This window comes from Haemorhous mexicanus, chromosome 13 (assembly GCF_027477595.1).
Source record: "Haemorhous mexicanus isolate bHaeMex1 chromosome 13, bHaeMex1.pri, whole genome shotgun sequence".
Taxonomy (NCBI): domain Eukaryota; kingdom Metazoa; phylum Chordata; class Aves; order Passeriformes; family Fringillidae; genus Haemorhous; species Haemorhous mexicanus.
This window is the reverse complement of record NC_082353.1, coordinates 13,837,691-13,862,094: the sequence shown is the minus strand read 5'-3', so window position 1 is coordinate 13,862,094 and position 24,404 is coordinate 13,837,691. Positions and strand designations below refer to the sequence as shown.

At 39.2% G+C, this 24,404-nt stretch overlaps 1 protein-coding gene and 1 long non-coding RNA gene across 7 annotated transcripts in view; one reads left to right on the top strand and one right to left on the bottom strand.

Annotated features, from left to right (window-relative positions):
- Positions 1–24,404, bottom strand: part of LOC132333421 (uncharacterized) — a 55,503-nt gene that overhangs the window by 19,214 nt on the left and 11,885 nt on the right. For both annotated transcript variants that reach the window (XR_009488155.1, XR_009488156.1), the window contains exons 5-13: positions 23,651–24,396; positions 22,839–22,972; positions 21,557–21,625; positions 18,490–21,207; positions 17,226–17,275; positions 16,140–16,232; positions 8,975–9,139; positions 5,323–5,452; positions 672–800 (exon numbers count right to left, since the gene is read on the bottom strand). This is a non-coding gene — a long non-coding RNA (uncharacterized LOC132333421). The remainder of the gene's footprint in view (positions 1–671; positions 801–5,322; positions 5,453–8,974; positions 9,140–16,139; positions 16,233–17,225; positions 17,276–18,489; positions 21,208–21,556; positions 21,626–22,838; positions 22,973–23,650; positions 24,397–24,404) is intronic.
- Positions 14,089–24,404, top strand: part of IL16 (interleukin 16) — a 30,149-nt gene continuing 19,833 nt past the window's right edge. For all 5 annotated transcript variants that reach the window (XM_059858494.1, XM_059858493.1, XM_059858492.1 and 2 more), the window contains exons 1-2: positions 14,089–14,165; positions 18,253–18,658. In XM_059858494.1, coding sequence (XP_059714477.1) covers positions 14,116–14,165; positions 18,253–18,658 — 456 coding nt within the window. In that variant the 5' untranslated portion in view covers positions 14,089–14,115. The remainder of the gene's footprint in view (positions 14,166–18,252; positions 18,659–24,404) is intronic.

The following is a 24,404-nucleotide window of genomic DNA, read 5'->3' as shown; positions in this document are numbered from 1 at the left end:
GAGAATCCAATATGATATTAAGCTTCTACAGGTGAACCTAGGTTATTTTCCCCACAGAAATAAAAAATGATCATTACAATTTAGTAGACAAACATAGCCACAGTTATAGTCTTCAATAACAGTCTACAAAGTTTTGTGTTGATATATTTCTCCCTTGTTCATTGAAGCTAAAATCTTTGCTTGAAATAGCATTTTAGAGATCAAAGAGGATTCACCTTAGCCACAGTTAAAAACAGTTTGTCTCATCCAGTTCCTGTTACTGCAAAAAATATATTGGTATGATAAATCAAATGGTTACGGAATAAAAGTGTGGGTTTATGTCTCACATTTCATTAAGCTACATAACATTTGTATGTTGAGTACAATCAGGACAACACATAGTAAGTTACAATTAACAGTGGAAAAGAAAGAAAAAGAAAACAAACCATTAGTGAGGCAAATTCATGTCACTTGATCCTGCCAATTACAACATTGTGTTCTTCCAGTCATTAATGCAAAATATGAAGGACTGAGCAGGCTTTCGAAAAATGAGCTAAACTGAAATGTAGCTCCCAAAATTGATAAGACGTTATTAAATGTTGAGGTGAGATCAGCCACTTTTCCAAAACCAGAATATCACTGCTGTGATAACTTGCATAGAGCAGAATAAATAATCCAGAAGTTCTAATTACCTTAATGATGAACTTCTATGTAACCATATTTGTGATTCATATGCATCTGTCTTCATGTTCCCATGCTCTGAATTCTGCCTCATGCCAGTACGTACACAGACTGCAAAGACATCACATTGCAACAATCTGCTGGAAGAAAATAAAACAAATTCTTTAGTCTCTTACTGCAAAACACAGTCCTCTGACTTCTTATAATGGTTTACTGAACTCTTCCCACCTTGCTGCCATCTGTGCTAAAATGAGTGGATGCCAGAAGTGGACATGGAGTGGTCATTTAATGCTTTATTCAGTATTAAGGATCCTGTTCTTCCTTGATGCTTTTTGGCACATGCACCCATTTTCAAGGCTGTATCCAAGACCTCAGTGTGAGGGTGGGTGGCCTGGAGATAGCTGAAGAGTTACATCCTCAAACCCCACTCCAGTTCCCATTTCTCTTTGCCTGAGCAGTTTGAGAGCAGAACAAGCTGTTCCACTGCAGCCAAGGAGGCAGGGAGGGGAAGATGGAGAGGTGACATTTGGTGCACAGAAGAGCAGGCTTGAGCTCAGTAGTTAGACTAGGAGCATCTGGGAGCTGCTTTTCTGAATTCAGCTGTGAGAGGATTATTCCCCACTGCTCTGGAGAGACTGAAAGAGACTCTTGCAAACTGAGGTTTTGACTTTGTCCTGCCATTCTTTTCCTCTAGGTAAACTCTAGCTTTGACTTTAGCTGCTCTGGCTGTAGTTGTCCCTACAGAGTTTTAACAGCCAATTATGATTAAATTCTTTTAAAAAGACATTAGGATAATGGATAAAAGTGTAATCTTAGGGGTATAACCTAGTTGTCTATTTTAAATGTCATAAAATGTCTAAGGGTAAAGAATAGCAGAGGACTAAGAAATATATTATGACTCAGAAATTGTGAAGACTAAATAAGAAAATACAAGTCAATGGTTATTTTGAACTGGGAAGTATATTAACTAGTAGATATCCTAAGACCTACACCAAAAATGGGGTTAATTTAATCTATGTGCTACACATCTGGAAAGGAAGCATTCAGTAGCAGAGACAGCGTAACTGGGAATTATGTGATCATTTAAAAAAGCCATGATTTATAAAAAGCCCCAAGAGCAAACAAAACAAAACAAAAGCCCAAAAGAAGGGACCAGAAAAGATGGTAGGTGAAATTCAGTGTAGGCAAGCATGAGGTAATGTGTACTAAAAGGAAGAACTTGAACCACTCATATACACTTGATGGTTTGCAAAATCACTCAAGAAAAAGATCTAGGCGTTACTGCAGACAGCTTAATGGAAACTTCTACTCAGGGCACACTAGTGGTCAAAAAAAGCAAACAAAATGTCAAGCTATATTAAAGATGGATTGAAGAATGATACTGGAAAGAACAACAATGCCACCAAATACATCAACAAAGTATTCTTCATTTTAAGATTAGGTTATTTTGCTTTCATTATATGAAAAGAAATGGGATTCACCTAGAAAAAGAAATTAGGTGAGATTTAGGGGCATTGATAAAGTACAAAGTGAAATATATTTAAGGGGTATCAAAATTATGACATCCTTCAAATCAAGAGGGTTTTTTCCAAACAGCTTCTCTATTTCTCAATCCTTGAGTTTGCAAAAAATGTTAGCAGGAGCATATCTGTCCCTTTGTCATACCTACTGAGATAAGTGACACACAGACTGTGGATGAGCTTCTTTTGAGCAATAGGCCTGAATGTAATTTCTGTGCTGCTCTAGAGAAAAATGCAAAGGGTCAGCTCCTCACAGGACCTCACTGCTCTGCTAAGCCCAGTCTACTGAGCCCAAACCAATGCTGGGTCTTCCCCAGCTCAGGCTCACCTGATGATGCCTGCACCCAGCACATTGTGTTCAGTTTTTACCCACTTACTCAAATCCAGTTTAGCACCCTAACTGAATTCTTCCATCCTTTAATCCCTTCCTTTCCCTCAGCCCCTGCACTTACATCCCCAAATTACCCTCTACTGCTCCCACAGTCTCACACCAGTTACCCCCTGCTCCACCCATGGCTTTTTAGCCTACTTTCCCCTCCTGCAGGCACATTCCCAGCTTAATTCCCCCAGTGTGATCTGTCAGGATTACCAGCTCTGTCAGACCCCCAGGAATTCCTTCCCCTGCAGCACCCACAGGAACTTCCCAGGCTCTGCAGACCCCCAGCAGAAGCCCATGGTGCTGTTAATGTTATCAGTTACTCTTCACAGTAAACATGAAACACTACAATCAGAGGTTAATTCAGAGCAGATGAACACCCCCTTCCACCCCCTACACACACCACCCACCTTGGGGCTTTATCATGCCTCAGTGCATCAATTGCTTAGATACTAATTAAGGCAGACTTGCCTCCTAATTATGTGACAAGCCAAGTTGAAAGCTGGCCTGTGGATTAAGGACAATGATATACACCAACCTCTGTGTTTCTTAGGGTAGAGTGACTGCTATAAATAGATGTTAGAATTGTAAATTTAACATTGTTTAGTCTGAGGATAAGTGAGGAAAATGGGAAACTCATTTGCTCAGTAGTAGCAGGGTGTGGAGTGCTGTTTTCTGCCCAGGATTATTTTTATTTTTATTACTAAACTCTTGAGAGCCTAGAGATGTCACAAGGTCCTTTTGCTGTTCTGGGCTGTGAAACCAGGAGAGGAAAATATGAACTTACACAGTTTTATATAACTTATAAATATGTTTAGCATTTTCTGTGACAGTGAAGGCAGTCAGAAAATTTAACTGTTTCCTTTGTGAACTTTATTTTGTTTTTCTGGAAGTTTGACCTGTTTCAGAGCAGGGGCAGGACATTTTCCTACATAACTGAGTAATATCTAATTACAATAAAAAGGGGAGGAAGAAAGAAAAACTGAAGTTATGCTGTGAAATGGCACTATTACCCCTCTAACAGGAAGCATATGGAATAGTAGCATGCACATAGGTCTGAGAGCCAGGAATAAATCAGTCTAGACATGCTGATTCCAGCTGTGGTCCTGAAACAAGCTGTTAGGGCTAGAACCTGATTAATTCTAATGTCCATCTGGAGAGGATGATGAATGAAGGCAGAGTAACTGTCCCATCAGAGCCGCTGGGAGAACAAGGGTTACCCACTGTAATCCCTTCTGTCTAACAGTGGCTGGATCCACAGGCAGTATCAGAAATCAGGGTGGTACATCCTATGGAAGAGTGCCTTATCACATAGCCACATTCTCTGCATTATAGAAAAAGTAGCAGAGGAAATGTCTTCATTTAATCCTATTTTCCACTTCTTAGTAAGGCCCTCACTTATTGTTCAGCTTGTGCTTTCCCCATTGTGCTTATAATTAATGTGGTTAACTAGTATTTATAGGCACCCAGAAGATGGAAAGCCTATGTATTATCTATTTCGGGTAATTATCTCACTAAAGGACCTAAATAAATATTGATACAATTCCAGAGAGCAAGGCTCTACACTCACAAAAATACCTCCTCTCTTGATCCTGCCTCCACTCAAAACAATGACTCCATCCCAATTGATCTCATATGAATAAATAACATTTGCACCTCCTTCACTTTTATCTTATTTTCTCACAGCAAGAGGATCCTAGTTTGTCTGTTTGCTGTAGCCTAAATTCTGCCATCCTCAGACAAAACTCTTCCCTCCACTACACAGACTTTATTCACCAAAGAAAAACCTCCCAAAGCCCTTACAGACCTTATGAAAGACGTTTTCACTCACTTGGGTTAAATGAGCACTGTGTGTTTTCTTTCTTCCTTCTTTTTTTTTTTTTCCTGGGGGTGGCGTAAAAAGTAATAAATGAATCATTTCAACTTTGGGCAAGAAGTTTAGGTGTTGTATTTGTACCATGCAACTACATAAACACAGAAGGAGCCAGTTAACCAATGAATTTCAGGAGTGAGAAGCAGTGAGATGATCTAAAACGTTTTAACACATTTTCCATACACTAGCGCTCGGATTAGTTGTGTTTTGCTTTCTTACAACAGACACAAGTCAGTAAAAGTCCAAAAGGAAAGTCTGAGGTTTTATATTTCTGTTTGTGGTACAGGAAAAGGGTTACGATCTCAGTGGTTGATTCAGTGAAATAACATCTCTTTTATACACATCTGCCTAGCAAGTAGGGCGGTAGTTGGAAATACCCAATCTAAAGCATTAAAGATTTGCTGGCAAATAGCAAGGCATTTTCTGCAGAGGAAAAGTTGTTATATTGAGTAGTCACTTTGAATGCTTAGGAGTTACAGTCAAATATCCAAACACTGTGGAGTTACACTGCATTTATTATTTTCTCAAGTATTTAACACACTGGGAATGGACTCTGCTGCGTATTTCGTATCCAAGAAGGCATGATAATAGCAGATTTAAATAAGAAGATACTTGGCAATGTCAATGGTAAGTGATATTTTTATAGCAAATTATTTAGTCATCATGCAGTCAGCTCTTTTTACATGTCAGTATGTGTTATTTTCAACTGCTTTAATTTCAGAATTTGAAAGAGAAGAATAAGCAGATAAGAGGTATGACACAAATTACATTTTTGTCTGTCTATTCACTGTTATCACTGCTTTGTCTTTAAATTGTCTAAGAAATTTGAAGCAAATTATTATTGTTCAACGATCAGCATTATGAATTAAACAAAGATCCTCTTCATGGAGTACCTTAATTTAGGACACTTCTGGTTTGCTGTAAAATATTTCTCTTCTTTCTCTTGATGTATGTAAAAGCCTGCAGAGACCAGAGACCTTTGTGAGTTCACAGCTTTCTTCAGTTTTGAAGGCCCCTGTATACCTTCAATATTATAAGAGCCACAAAAGAAACAAAATCACATCAAGATCAAATTATTCATTACTCAAACATTTTTAAAACTATAAAATATCTCATTGGCACTTAACTTTCATAAATAAGATTAATTAATTTCAAAACCAGATGGAAAGGAGAGGATATGGGGTTTTAATTCTTTTTTTTATCTCCTGCGAAGTCCATTTTTTTTTCCAGAATTTTCTTTAACCTGTCTATCATTTCCACTGTGCTGTGTAACTGAAGGCTATATTCTTTGAATATTTTATTTTTCTTTAAGGAAGCAATACAGAAAAATATATTTCTCCATGAGAACTAGGTAGGGCCAGTATCTAATAATCTGAAAACAAATTTTCTAACAATTTTTAAATTAAACATTACTATGATTGCCTACTACAGTTCCAGAGCATAGATCCAAGCAAGACATTCAAATCCAGTATTTACTCAAATCTCTGTATGAACTAGCCTATACAGGAAATCAGTAAATTGCTCCTGAGTCTGAGTCTCAAAGGGAATACGTATTTGTTTAGTCATGTATTATAAATAACATCTGTAGACTTGAAACCTTGCCAGCATTATTAATGCAGCGTTCACTTAATAGGATCCGTTATTTTGCGCCTCATTAGTGACTGATTGAGGCAGTGTGAGCCCACAGAAAGAGCTGCAGGCTGGTGCAGCACAGGGTGTAGGTGCTGTGCTGCCCCTGCTGCCAGTGCAGCCTGCTTGGTGCAGCTGGGGAGCCCAGATTTGGCACCCAGCTCCTGGCCAGCAGAGCCTTGGGACATGCAGTCACTGCAGGGCTTTGGAGCAGGATTGCTGCCAGGGTGGAGGTGGGGACAAAACCCTCCCCTCTTCCCCCATGGTACCAGCCTGGGAACAGATGACACAAAGCTGTGGGGCTGTCAAATTGCCTCAATTTGTACTGAAGGACTGACCTGACAGGAGAGGCCTCTTTGCTGCTTTTACAGCTCCTGGCTCTTAGAGAGCACCAGGGCTGTGATCTGCTGCTTTACTCACCTCCTGCTGTTATAATATTTCTGCTCTCTGTATTACAGCATGGCACATACTGCACCCTGTGAGATAGCCTGCATGCCTTATCATATGGAATAAGCTTTGTATGCAATAGATTCTGTTTAATAAGAGGTGGGTTGAAAGGATATCATTACTTGACAATAGCAAATTCTTGTTGTTTTCTAAGAGTAGCTGTTAATAATTTTGTGCATCATCCCATTAAAAAAGCAAACAACAAACACTTAATTAGCTTCCAGTACTTTTCATCAGAGAAATTCTCACCCCACATGTCCAGAAAAGAAGGTGATCACAAGGCCATAACCCTCTTTCTTTGATGAGGACAAGGATTCAGAAGTGAGGAAAGCAAACCTTGGGTCAAACCAGCAGGTCACCATCAGAGCTGGAAGATCTCCAGACTCTAAATTTAGTGTGTTCAGTCATAAATGAACTGGGGCAGATTTTTACTGCTTAATAGTGCATTAGATGTGGTTGGTAAGATTCAGTTATGGGTAGTTTACTTCTTTGCCCAAGATTAATGCTGAGCCTAAACTGATATTGTCAAAGTCTTAACATTTTTCTGATATCAATTTTATGTATGTAGGATCCTTTCCTTAAGACAGTAATAAGGAAAAAACCCCTCAATTTATGCAACCCTCAAAGGTCTAGGTATTCTTAAGTGTTTATTTGAGTAGTCTTTAAAGATTCAGTTGATGAATAAAAATGCAACATTTAGAATCAGTTTAAAAGGTGTTGAAATAAAAAAGAAAGAACCAGAGAAAGAAAATCCTGGATAATACTGGTGTCTTGGAACATGATTTTGGAACATATTTTTGTCTTGGAACATGATTTTGGACAATTACTTGGGAGTTAAATCCCAGAAGAGGCTGCTTCCTTTGGGAAATCCAACTGAGACAAAGAATATAGCATCAGTTCTTGTGGAAATCATTATCAGGTATTCTCTGGGTCAAAAATGAGCATACATAAGAAAAGGACACCTGAAAAATTTGCTTCCCTGAGCACATCTGTGCTGCAGGGTTGAGGTCATTCAGTGGCCAGGTGCACCAAACCTTCTCTAGGAGATGGATTGTGCTGAACCTCAGCACACTGTTTCACAGCAGCTCTTTGAGTGTCTCCAGCCTTTCCAGAGAGTCAGTTCACAAGTCAGCCCTGGGTCTGGAGGCAGAAAGTCTGTCCCACAATCCAGTTTATAGCTGGTTTTCCATGATTCCTTTCACTCCATGGTTCTCCTACTGATGTTCATAAAAAATTCTGGGGAAGTGATCATAAGTATTTACTGTGCCATAAAAGCAACAGTCAAGCTCTTTTGGGCCAACACAGAATAAAGGCAAATGAGGACACAGTGATGTTTAAAAGAAATGATAACTAAGCAGCATAACAATCTGTCTGAGTGTACAGCAAGTTTTCAGGACTGTTGTAATAATGTCTTTACATTCAGATTTGGTGCTTATTTTAAAAGATAAGCTTTTAGCTGGAGTAGGAATTATTTTCATCAGTACAGGAATTACAGGTGAACATTTTCTCTTCAACAGGTTAATCATACTAGCTAATTAGAACAACAACTTCTGGGCTTGAGAACTCATTCTGTAGAAAAATCTAAACCAAATATCAGGAATCCTCAGCTGAGATCTCTCAGCCACTAGCTCTAAACTGCTTAACATTAGATAAGCTCTGCTCTGGAGGTGTAGGCTGATTTCAAAATGTGGAAGCAAAGTAAACTCCCACAGACACTAAATCCTAGACTGGATGGGAGGCTGCAGCTGACCCCAGCACCATTTACCACACCTATGATCATCAGATCTCATCAAGCACCAGAAACATTATGTTTTGTGCCTTACCAGGGACCTATTTATGTGATAGATTATACTGTTTCCCTCATGGGAAGCCTGTAAAATACCCTGACTTTTCTGTAATGCTGGTGAGTGACGTATGTGGTGTGCACTGCCACTAAAGTCAGTGTTAAAAGCTACAGTATTGCCAAAATACAAGAGAGCTGCCGTTGGAACTTTATACTGTTATCTTCAACACCACAAACAAAACTTGTCTGCTCAGCTTCATTCTGATTGTCACAGCCTTAGAGATAAGGTATAGCAGCAGAAATGTGAAGGGTCCTCAAGACTTTTCTAAGGCAGATTTAAGAAGCAGTCTGTGTTAAGTAGCTTTGCCTCTGCCAAGCTCCAGGGATGACAAATACTCAGAAATAGCTAGTGCTTAAGCCTTGTGCTTAAAATGACAACTCTACAAATGCGGTAAAGTCATTTTATTCATACACTAATATCTAAGAGAAGAGCTTGTGTAATTCATCACCAATCACTGACAAAGTTAACTGAAAAAACCAAAGAAACAAACAAACAAAAAGCCCAAACCAAACCATAACAACATCCCAAAACACTCTGCAATACCTTCTACCCCTCAAAAAGCCCTAACAGATAACCCAACCCAACCCAACCAACCCAGCCACCCAGAGAGGACCGTGCATGTTACCTGTGAAGTGCTAAGGGATGACAAGCCCCTGACTGGCGAGCCTGAGATCAGACTGCTGGAGCAAGTGGTGCCTGGACCAGAGTGTAAAATATGGAGCAAATTCTGCCACTGGTTCTCAGGTGGACTAAGTATATTCACCTTTTCAGTACTTCTATTCATTCACGTCTGTTAAAGGAGTAAAGAAGGCAGCAGCAACAAATATGACAAAATCCAACGTGAATTCACAATAACAGGTTAAAAAAAAGGGCAGGTCTAAATACACCTTTTAACTGAACTCATGAAAAATAAAGAGAAATTTTATTATCCTTTTTGTAGGCAGAATCAATTCAGTTCTCTTTTGCCGTTGATGTTTTTCTCCTTATAAATCACAGTTTGGCTATTGATAATTCTCCTTTCATTCAGCCTAAAGGAGCCTTTATGTATGCCTGCAGTTTAGGGAACTATAAATTAAAGGAAATACTAAGTCAGATGAAAAAGAAGCATTATGTGGAAAGAAGGTAAAGTCATAACTTTTAAAAATATTTGTTTAAATTTGAATGACACCATATAGGAGAGCTCACATAATGCTTTTACTACTCTGGTGCTGCATTAAGTTATAAAGTGTGTATTGGTCTATGGTTTAAAAAAAAGAGATGGACCTTTCCTTCAGTACTAGATATTTAGCAGCTTCATAGCTGACATAAATATTAAGTGTTTCTCAAAGACCAGTATAATTTCACACCTAGTCTATGTACACACTATAAGAATATTAAAATAAAAATACAGATCACAACACTTCGCTGAAAGGGTACAATTTTTGCCTCCTGCATCCCTCCATGGCTACAGCCAACAAATTTTACACTCATAGTGCTGTACTTTTTCAATCACACACTCTTAACACAATCACATACGTAAATCACATGGGCTACTTTGTAAACAAAGCATTTTATGCATAAAGTAATATATCCTTCATGGAGTTCAAGGATATGTTCTCAAAATGAGGTAAAAATACTTTTTATGGCTGTACACTTAGTATTAGACCCTCTTGCATGGAACTGTATAAGCAGTATTTTACTGCTCATCTCTGGGGCACTGCAGCAAGAGAGGTTAGTAATCACAGAGTGGGAGTGCAAGTCATGAAACACAAATGTTTCTGGCAAGACAAGGTCTAGGAACTTTTATTAATTCACAGGAAAGCAATTCACTTGAAAATAGTCTAAGAGGTTGCAGAGCTGAATACCATCACAAAATAGTCAGGTAATAAAGTTCACAAAAGGAAGAAAATTTTTCAAAAAGGATCTGAAGCACAAGGAGGAGTTCCAAACATATGAAAGCAGTGTGAAGCTGGAAGGAAGGACAGAAGACAAAAAGATAAAAGTGTGCCGAAGATAGAGGATGACATCAGTACAGAGATCAATGAGGAAAGTATTCCACAGAGATGTGAAGATCAGAATATTTTTCTTAGTACAAGAACTGAACAAATCTTAGAGGCAACAAATTTCAAACAATTAGAAGGAAGTACATTTATATGTAACACATGAAACTCATTGCCTGTGCATACTCTTGAAATCAAAACCTTAATGTGAGCCAGAAATGGATAAATTACAGTTATATTACACAGGATTCATTTCATGTGTAGAAGGGAAAAAATATCTTTGTGCTTCCTGGCATAAGTTAGGTTCTAAATAATGAAAGGAACTAAAAAGAGATATACCTAATTTGACATTATGCAATACTTATCCAGGATGGGGTAGCTGTAACTCCTGCTAAACAAGACTATCATATCAATCATATCATATCATGATATGTCCAAGCATTCTGGAATAATATAAAAAACCTCATCTCACTTGACCAAGGTACTCAGAAACTCTTTCTGAAAGCAAGCTCTATCTTGATTTAACAATTGCTATCAGTTATTGCTGGAGAAGGATACTGGATTAGCTGGGCTAATATGGTGACTCAACATGCCATGTAGCTGTGTTTTCATGGATGGAAGGGCAGTGTGAAAGCCATGAAACCCAAGGCAGAGATGACTAATCCAGCCTGGTTTAGCAGCAGTGAGGGGATGGATTGTCCTGTGCAACATAACTGTAGTCTGGAACATGGCAAATGTGAAAATTGTGGCTGTGTTTAGGGCAAAAGTAAATTATCAGTTTGCTGAACAACATAAGGACAGGATAAAAACTTGAACACTCCAAACTATTGGCTTGCTTTCATATGAACACAAGCAGTATTTGGGGTTGGGTGGAGATCAGGAGTGAGGCTGTTCCATCATTACTTAAATCTGCTTTGCCCAGTACTAATGTCCTGTTTAAATTTATACATTCCTTTTTGGAAAAGGTTATCACCAGTAGCAACAGGCAAAATATTTAGTGCTGAATAGTCTGCATATTTGTCGTCTAGAACCCAAACCTGTGTATATAGAAAATAATTTGGAGAAAAGAGGGATCAGCTCCTGTATCTGCTATAGCTCCAGACACATCCAGATTTTAGTAATGCAAAAGAGAAGAACTGCCATAACTATTGAGTGCAGTGGCTCTTCTCTTTCCTTTACCCACTGCCAATAGATACCAACTCCAGACATCAGAAGAGTTACTCCATTTGGTGGTGACTATCCCATGGCAGGAGTATCACTCTCTCTGTAAACTGCACTGTTTGACTTTCATTCTGGATCAGGAGTTGCTTCCCGTTCTGTATGCTATTCCATTTATCTACAGATACATATTTTCATCAATTCACTTGGGGTAAAATCTCTGTCTGACTGCAATCAAAGACAAAACAGCTAACTTCAAAGTGCTCATGATTTCTGCTGCCTTCTTGTTCCATACATTCATTATGGTTTAGATTTTAAGTATTTCCTTTTATTTATTTGAACACTCTTTATTTTACCACATTCTTTTCCTGTCCCTCACATGAGAAGGAAATAAAGAAACCACACTGGTTTGCCTTATATTTCCTATTATCTCATAAACTTTTATCAATGTAGTTCCTTTCTGCTCAGGAGAGTCCATATAATTTCAATCTTTTAATACAAAATTCCAGCCTGTGATCAGTGTTCATTGCCCTTTTCCTGCTACAATACCTTTGAGCTAAGTAATGAAGATTGACCACAGTATCCAATATCAAAGCATACCATTAATGCAAGAGGCAGGCACAGTAGAGGTTCTCCCTCTCCTTTTCCTCATGGCTTCTAAAAACCTGTTTTTCTGTTCACCACTGGGCATTGAACAATTACTTTACAGAGAAGATGGAAAAAACTGAAAAGGTTAGAGTAAAGCAACATGAAAAAACAGCCCCTCCTTGTGATATTTATGTTTCTGCTGCTGGCCCTGGCAGAAGCCCAGACTTGGAATGAACGAAACTCCCAGTGGCTTAGGGACTACATTATTCAGCCCATAGTCAGGAAATGCAAAAGCATGTGACAATGGGAAGAAATAAAGCAAGCTTTCCAATGCTTTTGAGCTTCCAGCTCAATCAGCTTGGATCAGAACTCAGGGACTGTTGAGATTTTGTGTGAATGAGTTCTCTATTGCTAAACAAAAACATGTGTGTGTTGTAGTTAAAGACAGTAAAGTGGTAAACAGTCTGTGGCTTCGCTTCCTTGTTGATATTTCTTTTTTACAGTACTACCACTACATGTAAAACCCCATATTATGTACAAGGCCACTGTGCTCTCTCTTCAAATACAGTGACAAACTCTTTCCCAAAATAAAAAATCAGCTCCCTATTTCTCCTCCTTTCCAGGAAAGCTACTTCATAATTGTTGATCACTACTCAGTGCCAAAGCTTTGTTCTTCTGAAAGAGTTGGGTAATGTTCCATGTCATTTGTCAACCAGTAAGTCAGGTAAAACCTCTGTTCCTCAGAGAAGATTTCCTTGGGGAATGAATTCCCAATGACATAGATGTTTGGAAAATTATGTCAAATTCTCTCAATACATGTTTAAAATAAAGAATGACCAGAATTGTGTTATCATGGACAGAGTATTCCAGGATTCCTGTAGACACTGTACAGAGCAGAGATTTCATGTTCCCTTTTTCTCCCAGTATGGAATCATTCTCATGGGACAGATGTTTGTCTTTACAGTCTACGTTTTACCTAGAAGCCATAGGATCACCAAACATGAGCCCCTCTCCCTGCAATATTTTAAACCTCTTCTATAATTCCTCTCTCTCCTTTGCAAGGTTAGTGACAGAGCAATAAAATCAGAACATTCAAGACACAGAACACAGAGGGCAGCAGGTATCTAAGCACTTTCATATTGACCATTTCCATGACCAGACAGAGCCAGGTTTATGATCACACTTTCCTGAAAAGCATGAGATTAATGATTTGTGAGAACACTCTAAAGAGGCCTGATGATTTCAATCAGCTAACATTAACTGTTTCAGATACAATGTTTTCTTTTATGGATTTTTTTTTCAAATTAACAAACACCCTATGCATCTTTTCACATAAATTCACTGAGAACAAGCAGGTTTTTGCAGCAATTTTGTTACCTGTCTGTCTGAGCACAAGTGAGGATCGACAGGTGGGGACTGACATGATCTGTGTGATAAACAACAATTTTCTGAGTCCTTGATCAGGTGGAATCACAAAGTTGCAGTCTAGCCCATAAAGAGCTAAGTATTTAAGAACTTGGAGATCAAAGAGATTGTGCTCATGGTGAACAATACAGGGGTCTGGCATTCAAAAGTGGTATCTCTTATATTTTGCTCTTGGAACAGAATTTGTCTTTGAAACTCTTACTAGCTTAATGTTAAAATATCAGCTGAAAAATACAAGAAACTTGCTTGCCATCTCAGCCTCCAACAGAAAACCTTCACTGGATTAGCACAGACTCTGCTGTTGCCCCAACTCCCCTCAGGTGGGTTTAACATGCCTGAACCCCATCAAACCTTGGACCAGAGAGTGACGGGTGAAAACAAAGGACACAAACTCCTTAAATGGTGCTGCCATGTCCGGGTAGCTGGGAGCCTGCTGGAAACAGCTTCCCCAATACTGCATCCCATTGCTTTTGTTTATCTAGCCTTGCTGACATTTTCTTCAATTAGGAAACAATAGCTCCGTTCCAATGTACTGAGCACAATTACTGAAACTGAGTCACGTGGCACCAGGAGAGTGTGTTTTCAATTATTCACTCTGTCTTTTTTTGCCAGGCCTATGAAGAGGAACAGCCTTCTGCAGGAGTCAGGTTTGTCTGCCTCGCTGTTGTAAGTTCCTCCTTTTAAATTTTTATTTTACCATTAGGGTTTTTTAGTTATAATTTTTTAATTCTACTCTCTGAGAGTTTCTTACTCTTTATTAGAAAATTTCCAAATCTTTAGCTCTACCTACTGTGGGGAAACCCAAGACATCTGCATCACTTCAGTGCTAATAGTATTGCGCAGCAATGAATCTGAGTAAGATCACAAGATCTAGATTAAGTTAGGATGCAAGATCTAGATTAAAAGAGGATGCTGCTAGCACTTGGTAATGTCAAACTCATCTTCTTGCTAGTAAAGTCCTGTGTTTCCTACTGTCTGTTTAACAGCAGAGCATTCGCATTCAGTCTGGGAGCTACACCAAATTATTTGTATCTTGTAAATGCTTGGTTTAATATCCAACCAAAAATTTGAACCAAATGGCTACAGCTCAGATCATGTATTTTGTTTGCAGAAGACAGTCTGAGTTTGGGCTTTTAAGATTTAAGGCTGGAAAAATAAAGCTTGGGGGAAAAAAAAAGAAACATAGAAGGAACATTTGGTTTGCATTACAAACCACAGACAGCTTCCATCAGGCAAGCTGGAGGTATAAGAATGGCAAAAGAAAATGACAAGCAGTGAGTGCACTGGAGAAAAAGATGAATGGTTTGGAGAATTGACTTTGAAGTAATTGTCCATGGCCATCAATATCTCAAATTAAATTTGGTGGAAGATGGCAATGAATCATAAAGCTTCTCTGATACTTGTGATATTGTACGCTGTGTAAAATAGCATTTCTGGTTATTTTTATTGGAAAACTTATAGACTATGTTTTTCATACCTCCTATATTTCTGTCACTTATGCAACCCTGAATCAGCAGCTCTGGAAAGAATGTTACCTTAGTTAGGACTTGTGATCTAATACTTATAGCAAGAGCAAGTATTTAACTGGAAGTCTTCAGGTCTAGTGGGCTTATTTTCATGTCTCACTGTGGGATTGGGTAAGTCATTCAGGGTTAAACTTGGTCTTTGAGTGGATGGAGCTCTCATGGGGGCAGGGGAGGAGGAAACAGCTGATGGAGCAGGGCAAAGAGTTCTCTCTGCATAAGATAAAATTCCTCAGGAGCATTACAGGGGGATAGGAAAGGAGGATGCACTGTGTTTCCTTCACTGTTTCAACAGGTGCTTCCATTGTCCCTGCATCCCAGATGTTTAGCAGAGCCAGAGAGGCACCTCTTGAACATTTAGTCTGATGGCAGTCCTCAGTTCCATTTAGAACTGACGGCAGCTCTCCCTTAAGCCCACTAGCTTCAGGCAGAGCAAGAAAGGACTTCATTCTAGCATGCCAGTCTCCAGAGAGCTGCATTCTGACCATTGAGCTATCAAGTCCTCTGCTTATCCAAATGCTTAACAGCTCTTTTAAAATTCTTCCTCTTTGAGAAAAGTAAGAGTGTGTTTAATGTTTGTACAAAATTGAAATACTTGAATGAAAGTATTTCAATTGAAATACAAAATTGAAATACTTGAATGAAAGTATCTTTCTTTTAGTTTCCCCACACGGGCAGGATTGTTTAGGTCTGAATGTGCAGCTGGGGTACATTTGTGGTGGTGTTACCAGTGTTTAATAACAATTGCCAGTATCACTGATCCCTGTAGCAGATTTTCAAGTGATGTACATTCCACTCGCCTCCAGCTCTGTTGCTTCCTACCCAGGTGCTGAGAGTAGAGGCTTGCAGAAATTCCCTTCACCCCAGCCATTCTTTCTTTTTCAACTCCACATTCTGGTCTAATGGGCCAGATTGCATTTTTACACTTAGACATACAGGAAACACAACATCACAGGCTTTAACAAGATTAATTTCCTAATACAGTGGAGATGCTACCAGGGATTTCTGAGTTCAAAAATTTAGTTCATGTACATGATGGTAGTCTAAGGCTTTAGGCTTATCAAAACACTAAAAAGTGGATTTTTAAAAAGTCACAAACAAGATCTCCAAACCTTACATTTGTGTGCTCTGTGTCACCGGAAGACAGCGTGGCTGTGCTGCTGGGCAGCTCTCAATCACACCAAACTCCTCATTCATAAGAGAGGCTATCCTGAAAAAAAGAAAAAAGTAGAATGTTTGAATTGAAGGGGATGGAGAATATGCAAGTCTAGTTTGACCCTGAAAGCTTCCCTCATGCCAATGTCAGGGAGGCTGGGAGCCCAGTGACTTCCATTCCTCTGTTCCAATCCAGTGGGGTCAGACTCACACAGATGCAGAGAGGATCCCCAAGACACCCAGAGAGGGGAAGGAAGCAGACCAGCTTTGGGGAACGTGACATACTCTGGCTACTTTCAAACTTTGCCCTGAAACAGTGTCTTGCTAGGAAATTTCTGGAGTTCCAATAATCAGGGAACAAGTTGCTGAAGCATTAGGGATTTTGTTTTGGGAAAAGAGATGTAAGGGCTGAGCAAAAATAGGACCTGTGTGATAGAAAATATGATGGAAAGATGAAGCATTACCTATCCAAAAACACCAGAAAAGACTGTACAAATAAACATCCTTCTCCCTGGGACATCTCTGCTGCACCTGAAAATTGTTTTATTTTTACAAATTCAAGCAAATTCAGATTCATGCTGAACTGTGGATTTCTCCAGCAATGTCATATCCTTTAGGCAGATGTTCAGTGGCATAGTGTTTATCATCTGCTTTTGTTTTTCCTGTTTAATTGCATAAGAAAAAAAAAACCCAGAAAAATAATCCTGCAGCTTTATTACCAGGCTGACTTGGATTTATTATCCTGGCTTGGTCTGAGTTTGTGGGCCGGTGTTTATTATTGTGGCTGTAAGGAGCCTTTAGAAAATCTGCCTCCTTTCTTTCTGTATCACAGTGGAACTTCAGGTACAAAGTTCATATATATATCTCTACTTAATTCTGCTTAGAAATAGGGGAAAAAAATGCCCAAACCAAATGCAACAACCCAGTTAAGAGCACAACAGACAAACTTTTTCTCTCAACAGGATACCTGAAAGTGCTTTTCAAACTACATTGATTTTCAGTTTTGTGTATAACACCTACAGCATCTTTGATTTATGCAAGTACTTACATTTCAATTGGTATCTTCTCTAGAATTACAGCATTGGTATCAGTGAGGTTCTGTGAGGAAAAGAGAAAAGTTTGTGTAGTAAATATTATGATAAAACTTAAGTGAGAAAGTCACAGTATTTAATTTAGACATCCTCTTGTTGAATTTTTATTGCTGACACATACCTACCAAAGCATTTCTAGAAAGTTTATTTGAGAGAGTTTTAACCACTTTGTTATCTTAAAATGATCATTACGTTACTCATTTTACAAAAGCTCAAAATTTTGCTATATTTTGATTGTATATATTTTTTCCAATTTATCTTAATTTTATATGTTGAATCATGTACTGAAATAAACCATTTCTGTAATAGGACACTTTTTGATTGATGTACTGGAGCTGTATTCCTTTATAGAATTCAATCCCTAATCAGATATTCACATCTTAAGTGCTTCACTGGATCCTCCGTTACTCTTAAATGCACAGTCTAAAGTGAGTTCTGGTTTGCAAAGGTGGAAGTTTTATGGCAGCCTGACATTCCTTACTCTCTCAAGGCTAAGATCGACTTTTGCTAAACCACTTACAACTCGGATGTGCCAGGCAGAGAATTTAGAGTTGACAATTTGATTAATCTTCTTTGAATTATAGTGGTTTCATGAATCAAACTTCAGAAGGAGCTTCTTCTTTCCAAATAATATTAGGAGGATAGAGTAATGCTTTTAAACTATCTTCCTTTTCAATTTGGGATTTCAACATGCAAATTCAGCAGATGCCCGAAGCAAGCAGACAATGGCAGCATCACAAACATTTATTAAAAGCACTCCACTCTGCTTGGGTAACATGGCAAGAGAATGAAAAGGTGAAGGAGGATCTAGGAGAGTTCTGCACAGAAGCAGAATTAGCAAGTCATGAGATATCACGTGGCTGTTCTCAGACTGAAAGGCTCTGTTGATTAGATTTATTCATTAGGGCTTTCCAGTAGCGTAGGTTATTAAGTGGGAGAAAGTAGGGTATATTACAACTTACTTTTATATTTCCTTTCCTGGAGGATATTTAGCACCACAGAAGCAGAGAAAACTACTGAAAGTATCATGCCACATAAATGGGAGAATGATAGGAAAAAGAGCAGCAGCTCTCTGAAGATGGATCAAAAGAACAATGCTGGGAACAGGAAGTCAAGAAAGTTTCGCTCCATTTCAAGATCCCTCATACTCTGCAATGCCAAAACCAGTGATGATGGGTCAAGTCCTGATGAGAAATGCCCTGATCCCTTTGAGAACTCTACCAGCTGGGGTCAAGAGGATTTTGACTTCTGTCCCAGAACTCAGATGCCATGCACATCAGAGGCAGAGGACAGCCCACCCGATCCTCCACGTGTGGTCACCAGCATCCTCCAGTCCAAAGCTGCAGCAAACGAGAACTGCAACAATACAAGAAGAAAGTTCCTTACCAAGGTAGGCAACTCGTGCTGTGTATTGTAATGTTTCCCACTGCAGTAGCTCCTAAATGGATTAATTAATATTTCTCAGGAACTTGGGGTTCTACTTGGCTTTTTCAGAGCCTATGAACCTGCAGCATTCCTGCTCTGCATAAAAGGCATGAAAATATACTGGCTTCCCTGCTGTGCTGTTGCACTCTGCTGATGCACAGTCTGCTGAAATCAGTGCCTCTAGGCCACTATCAGTGTTCAGACAAGTACAGCTGGTGTGTTCCATCTGCAAGAGACTCTTCAGCTCAAAATATAAACCTGTCACTGTAGCAAAGTGCTCTCGTAGTGTGATACCATGATATCTCACAAGCTATGCAAGCATGAATTATATTAATACTGTGTCAGACACGGGAGATTCAGTAGACAGATGCTCTTTCTCTCTGATTCAGGGAGAAGGTAGTGATGGCTCTAAAACTACCAAAGATGTCACACTTCCTAGAGATGTGAAAAGTCTAAGAGCCTCATATTAGAATGCTATTCTTTAATCAGCTATGTGAAACCTAACAATCTGAAAAAATTTTCAGTCTGAGCAATATATTTTAGATGGCTTTAGAAAGTTCTTTCAGTAGGATAGCCTATTTTTTCCACTTTCTCTCTACCTGTTGCTGTGATGTGAAAAAGGGACCTCACTGCAAGTGTCATCCTGGAACCTCCTTTATTACCTTATGTCTTTTACCTGCGCAGATACGTGCTTATGTGAAAGAACCGATTCTTTCACCAAAATGGTTGTTCTTGTATATTCTATTTTATTTTATACAAAATGAAATATAGATTGGCTAAAATTAGACATCTATGTCTAAACACACAGTGGCCCAAGTGGTACTGAAAATCAGAATCTCCCCTTACCCTTGAAAGTGACCACAGCATGCCCAGCATCACAAAGACTGCAGCAGGATGAATACAAGGTGTTTTCACCCGTGGCAAAGCCCCAGCAGGAAGACAAAACCAAACCAATTTGCTATTGCATTCTGACAGAAAACAAGAGCCAAGTCCCAAAACTCAGTCCCCTGCAAAACCATGCCAACTCCTCCTTTTTGTAAACAGTCCTTATGCATCCTGCTGATGTCTCCATGAGTGAAGCAGGAGCTGGCCTCTGTGCACTCCACATCTTTTCTTTTTAAAAGCTGAAGCACTTAGGTGTGTGTCAGCTGCCACAGTCTATTTCCTTGTACATCTCCTAAGTGTGCAGGGCTCCAATAATTGGTGTGAACCATACCCACATGTAACTCCTCAGTATCTTATCTCAGACTGGAAGTTTAGATTGCTTTTATAGCTGGCAAGCAGCTAAAACAGGGATCTGGGGAATAGAGTAAGACCCACAATGCCTTTGCACATATAAAACAGAACTGCTAAGGATATAAATCCACTCTTAGGCTGAAGCATCAGTGTCACTGAAGAACATGTGTCAGATGCTGACATAAATTAGTCAGCAGCTCAGTCCCTCACAGCAGCATTTGGGTTGCTTAGTGGTGCTGTAGACTATGAGTACCATTAAATTCCCACTCCAGAGCTCCCATACCAATCTAAACCTCTTCAAAGGCTACTTGCTAATCTTCCATACCTTTCAGAGTCATGGATCAATGAGTGATTCTAAAGTCTTATCTTGGCTTGCTAAGTAGGATGAACATTGGTAACAGCCACACCAACCTGTCCTGTGCTGTTGAGGCTTTTCCCCTAGAGTATGAAGTAGTGATCTCTACCTTCCATATGGCACAAGCCTGTCAGAACAATCTTCTGTACCATATGTCTTACAAAGCTTAAGCCTTCTCTCTTTAAGAAGTCAAACAGGCATTTTTTCATGTCCCAGTGTAATTCTCTCTTCTCCATCTAAATGTGACACTTCAGAAATTCATGATGTGTGACTCAGAGCTGAAGAATCCTTGTCTTTGTTCAAGAAAATTGATTCCATTCTTTCTGTGGTGCTCTTGAGGATATTCCACTATTCTACTTTCCAGCACCTCCAGCCCTAAGCGTGACTCTGAAGGTGTTAATTACTCCCACAAAACTGAACAACTTAATATTGCTGTCACAAGGAAGGAGAGAAGAATGCCTAAAAGTGATGCATGATTAAATGCTCCCTGTGCATTTCTTCTCCAGAGTAAGGGGGAACCTGTACCATCAGTATTCAAATTCCTTTTTTTCTGTTGAAAACCGTAAGTGCCTCTCTGAGCCATACTCTACTGACTGCATGGGATTCACCATAAACAATAAATGATTATCAAATCAGTGTTGCAGGACTAAATAACAGAGGTTTGGTTTTCCTTCTCTAATATTTTGTCAGCAGTGAGAGCAGATGAACAGTCTTTTAATTCATTTGGCTTCTGTGACCCAGTGTTCATGTATACTGACTATTCCTTGCAGTGTCAAGAGGCCCAGGGTTGTATGACTTGTTCAGACACTTTCTGAGATGAGGTGAGCTTGGTCTGGTATGGTGGACTGCCAGCTGGTCTTTGTATAAACAAGCAGATCTCCTTTACAGTTTGCTTCTCACAAAATCAGCAATTTTCACATGGCCTGAAAGAAAAGAAACCAAAGAAATGGTTAGCAATATCTGATACCCTGAGCATGGACACAGCAGACACTGTGGAAGACATCTTTGCCTGCTCAGACTGAAATCATTCCAGTTGTTGGAGAACTGGGCAGAAATAGATGATATCAGCTCCTTCAGAGAACAGCAGGCTGTGCAAGAAGCGCTACTACTGCTCCAAGAAGCATTCCATTACATCTTCCCCACATCCCCAAAACCCTGGGAAGTGCTGAGAGCTACCAGTGGAGCTGGTAGCAGGGTTGAAATAGCATCTAGAATAAACTAGAATAGAAAAGGGTCGAATTCTCATGAAATAAATACAGGAACTAAGCTGACCTGGCTGCATGGCTCCACTTGGTTCTAGAAACTTCTGCACCCTTTCTTCCTGTAGTCCCTGAGTCTCTGCTTGAAGGAGGGAAAAGGAAAAAGGTAATTTTCCTCCTTTGGTCATCAGCAGAATGTAATTTTATTAACTTGCCTTGATGCAAACACCAGTTAGCTGGCCCTTTGGTACCAGGACAAGTGCTATGGCAACAGACTGTAATGTCTCAAACACAAGCCCACGGGCAGGATGGAAAACCAAAGCCAGGAGAAGAGACTGCATTTATTTAGATATTTATGTGTTCTCCTCAGTTTTCACACTTCTCTCTTTCTGTCTGCCCAGCCTTCTTGCTTTTGGTGCACATCACCAGGTCACCTTCAAAGCAAGCTGGGAGAGGAGCTGTTCCATTAATGCAGCATGTGGTGCAAAATGCAGGCCAGCAAAGGCTCCCAGGAAAACACACCAAAGGGCAGATGACAGGGGAAAGGTCCTTCTGTAACATTAGGTGTGCTGAATTGTCACTCTAAGGCAAAGCTTGATCTCATGCCCTACTCCTTGCATCATCCCAGCTTTCCAGCTTCTGCCATTTTACTGGTTTCAAAGGGAATATGCTGCTGGGAAAATGAATTACACCTACTATAAATATTTTTAAAAGACCAAGGCATTGGGCTAGTGTACGTCAGAGCCAGTGGAGTGAGTTTATGCCAGACTCTGGCTCTTTCTGTCAGAACTGATGCAGAAAAAAACTGCTCCTTGAAGAAAATCCCCAAAGACCATATTCTCTCAGAAATCCCAGACTTTTCAGAGTCATAAGACTGTGAAAGACCAGAAAAACGAAATATTTTAACAAATTATTGTACTGCTGTTAGATATATTTTTCCTTTTATTTTTTCCTTTTTTTTTAAACCAGCAGTCAATTAGCTCATTGTCATGCACTTGGTTAACTGAGTCCAAGACCTTACTTGAACTAGCCTTGTATAACATTTCAATTCAGACAATCTAACTACTGTGTCTTGCTTTAAGAGTGCACAAAAGTTTTTCAGTTTTCCACAGATGCCATGGTTACCCTTATTTCTAAACAACATCTGGAATTAGATGTTTTGAGATGGGACTCTGGGTTAGAAATGTCTAATGAAGGCATGAAGGAAAAAGGATTCTTTTAAATGGCAGATAAAAAACATCCTCAGAAGCTTTGCATTTTGGATGACAAAAAATGGGAACAGGAAGAGAGAGTTGGCCTGGATGTACAAATTACTTTTCCAGAACAAAACACAAGAAAAGTTAATCTATTCTCACCTGTATAAAATTCAAGAAAGCTCTTAAAGTCCTTTAATTTTTATCTTTCAGCCAAGCAGACTCAGTTTAAATACAACATTTGCTTTGAGTGGAACTTACAATGCAGATAAAGGTCTCCTCAGAGTCCTGAAGTGCTGGAAGACAAAGCAGCGAGTTTATTCACTGGCAGAAAATATATGTTTAAATATATGTTCTAATAATGTAGAGACAAGGCTGACCTAGGATCCACCTTCCCCCACCTCAAACCTGACAACCCTTTTTTAGCAAATTTTCAGTACTCACTGTGTTCAGACCTACAAATCACCTTTCAAAACAAACAGAACACTTAAAAAAGGAAAACGATGTAAAAATAAATACTGTCTTGATTCTTGGAACCATCAGCAGTATCTCTATGCATAAAATAATCAGAGACAGGAATAAAAATATTAAAGAAATAAACCCAAAGCAAATTGACTGTGGGCACAAGAATTGGTCAAACATTTATTTTTCTGAAGAACAGCTTTTTTTAATTTTCTGTCATGTTGCAATAACTTGGATATGAATATAATGATCTATATCCAGGACCCAAAAAATACAGATGTTGACAACATACAGATATTTGCCACATGTCCATAGACCAATAAAAACTTATTTTTTTAAGTAATTCACCTAAATGAATTGCAGCAATGATTGAGACACGGAGCTAATCTGAAATGTAGCCCAACTGGGTAATATGACTACAAATCTAAACAAAAATTTGTTCCCAGGATTTTTCTGCTGTGTACAAGGGATTTAACCTCTACTTTCCTAGTGACTAAGTGCATGCAACTTACAGTTCTTGGAAAAATCTTCATATCAGTTTTGATTTGGTGATGTTTCACATGGATGTCCCAATACAACCCAGAATTTCCAGCCTGGCACGTGTCCCATTGTACAGAATACAATCTCTTCCCCAAAAGACGTTCATAGTGCTGCAATGAAAAACCTCAGAGCCAAACCCACTGCTCTCTGTGATGTCCTGTGAAACTGGGCAGAGACACAACACTTTTGGACAATTAATTAGGAGGATATTTATAAACATGATGAACACAGTAGCTATATACTGTGAACAAGCTGTAAGAAAGGCAGAACTCAGCTTTTAACAGAGATGAGTTGGGCACAGTCTGAAAAGGCCTATGAAAATCAATAAAATGAAGTGTGGAGAACAGCTGTGCAAAGTTGTGTGTCTGTGTCTGACAGGTGTCTGTGAGAAGATATGTGTATCTTTCAAGGGAGCATTTCACAAGAGTAGGGACTCCTAAAAAGAGAAGCTGGCAAGTCCAAACTTGAATTCTGACTACAGGAAAAAGAAAGAAAATTACTTTTTTAAACACTGAGTTTTAAATACCATTATTCTTCCCCAATCCACAAGCAGCTGACATCTCAGAAATACTCAGCCAAATGGCAAAGTAATTTCCTACCTTTAATGTCTATCTTACATCTCTTGTGTTTTACAAAAGCACATCACCTTATTGAAAACCCTGTGTTTCAATGGATGCTCCATGTATGCAGAATCTGACCTGTAAGGTCATGATCATACCTGAAATA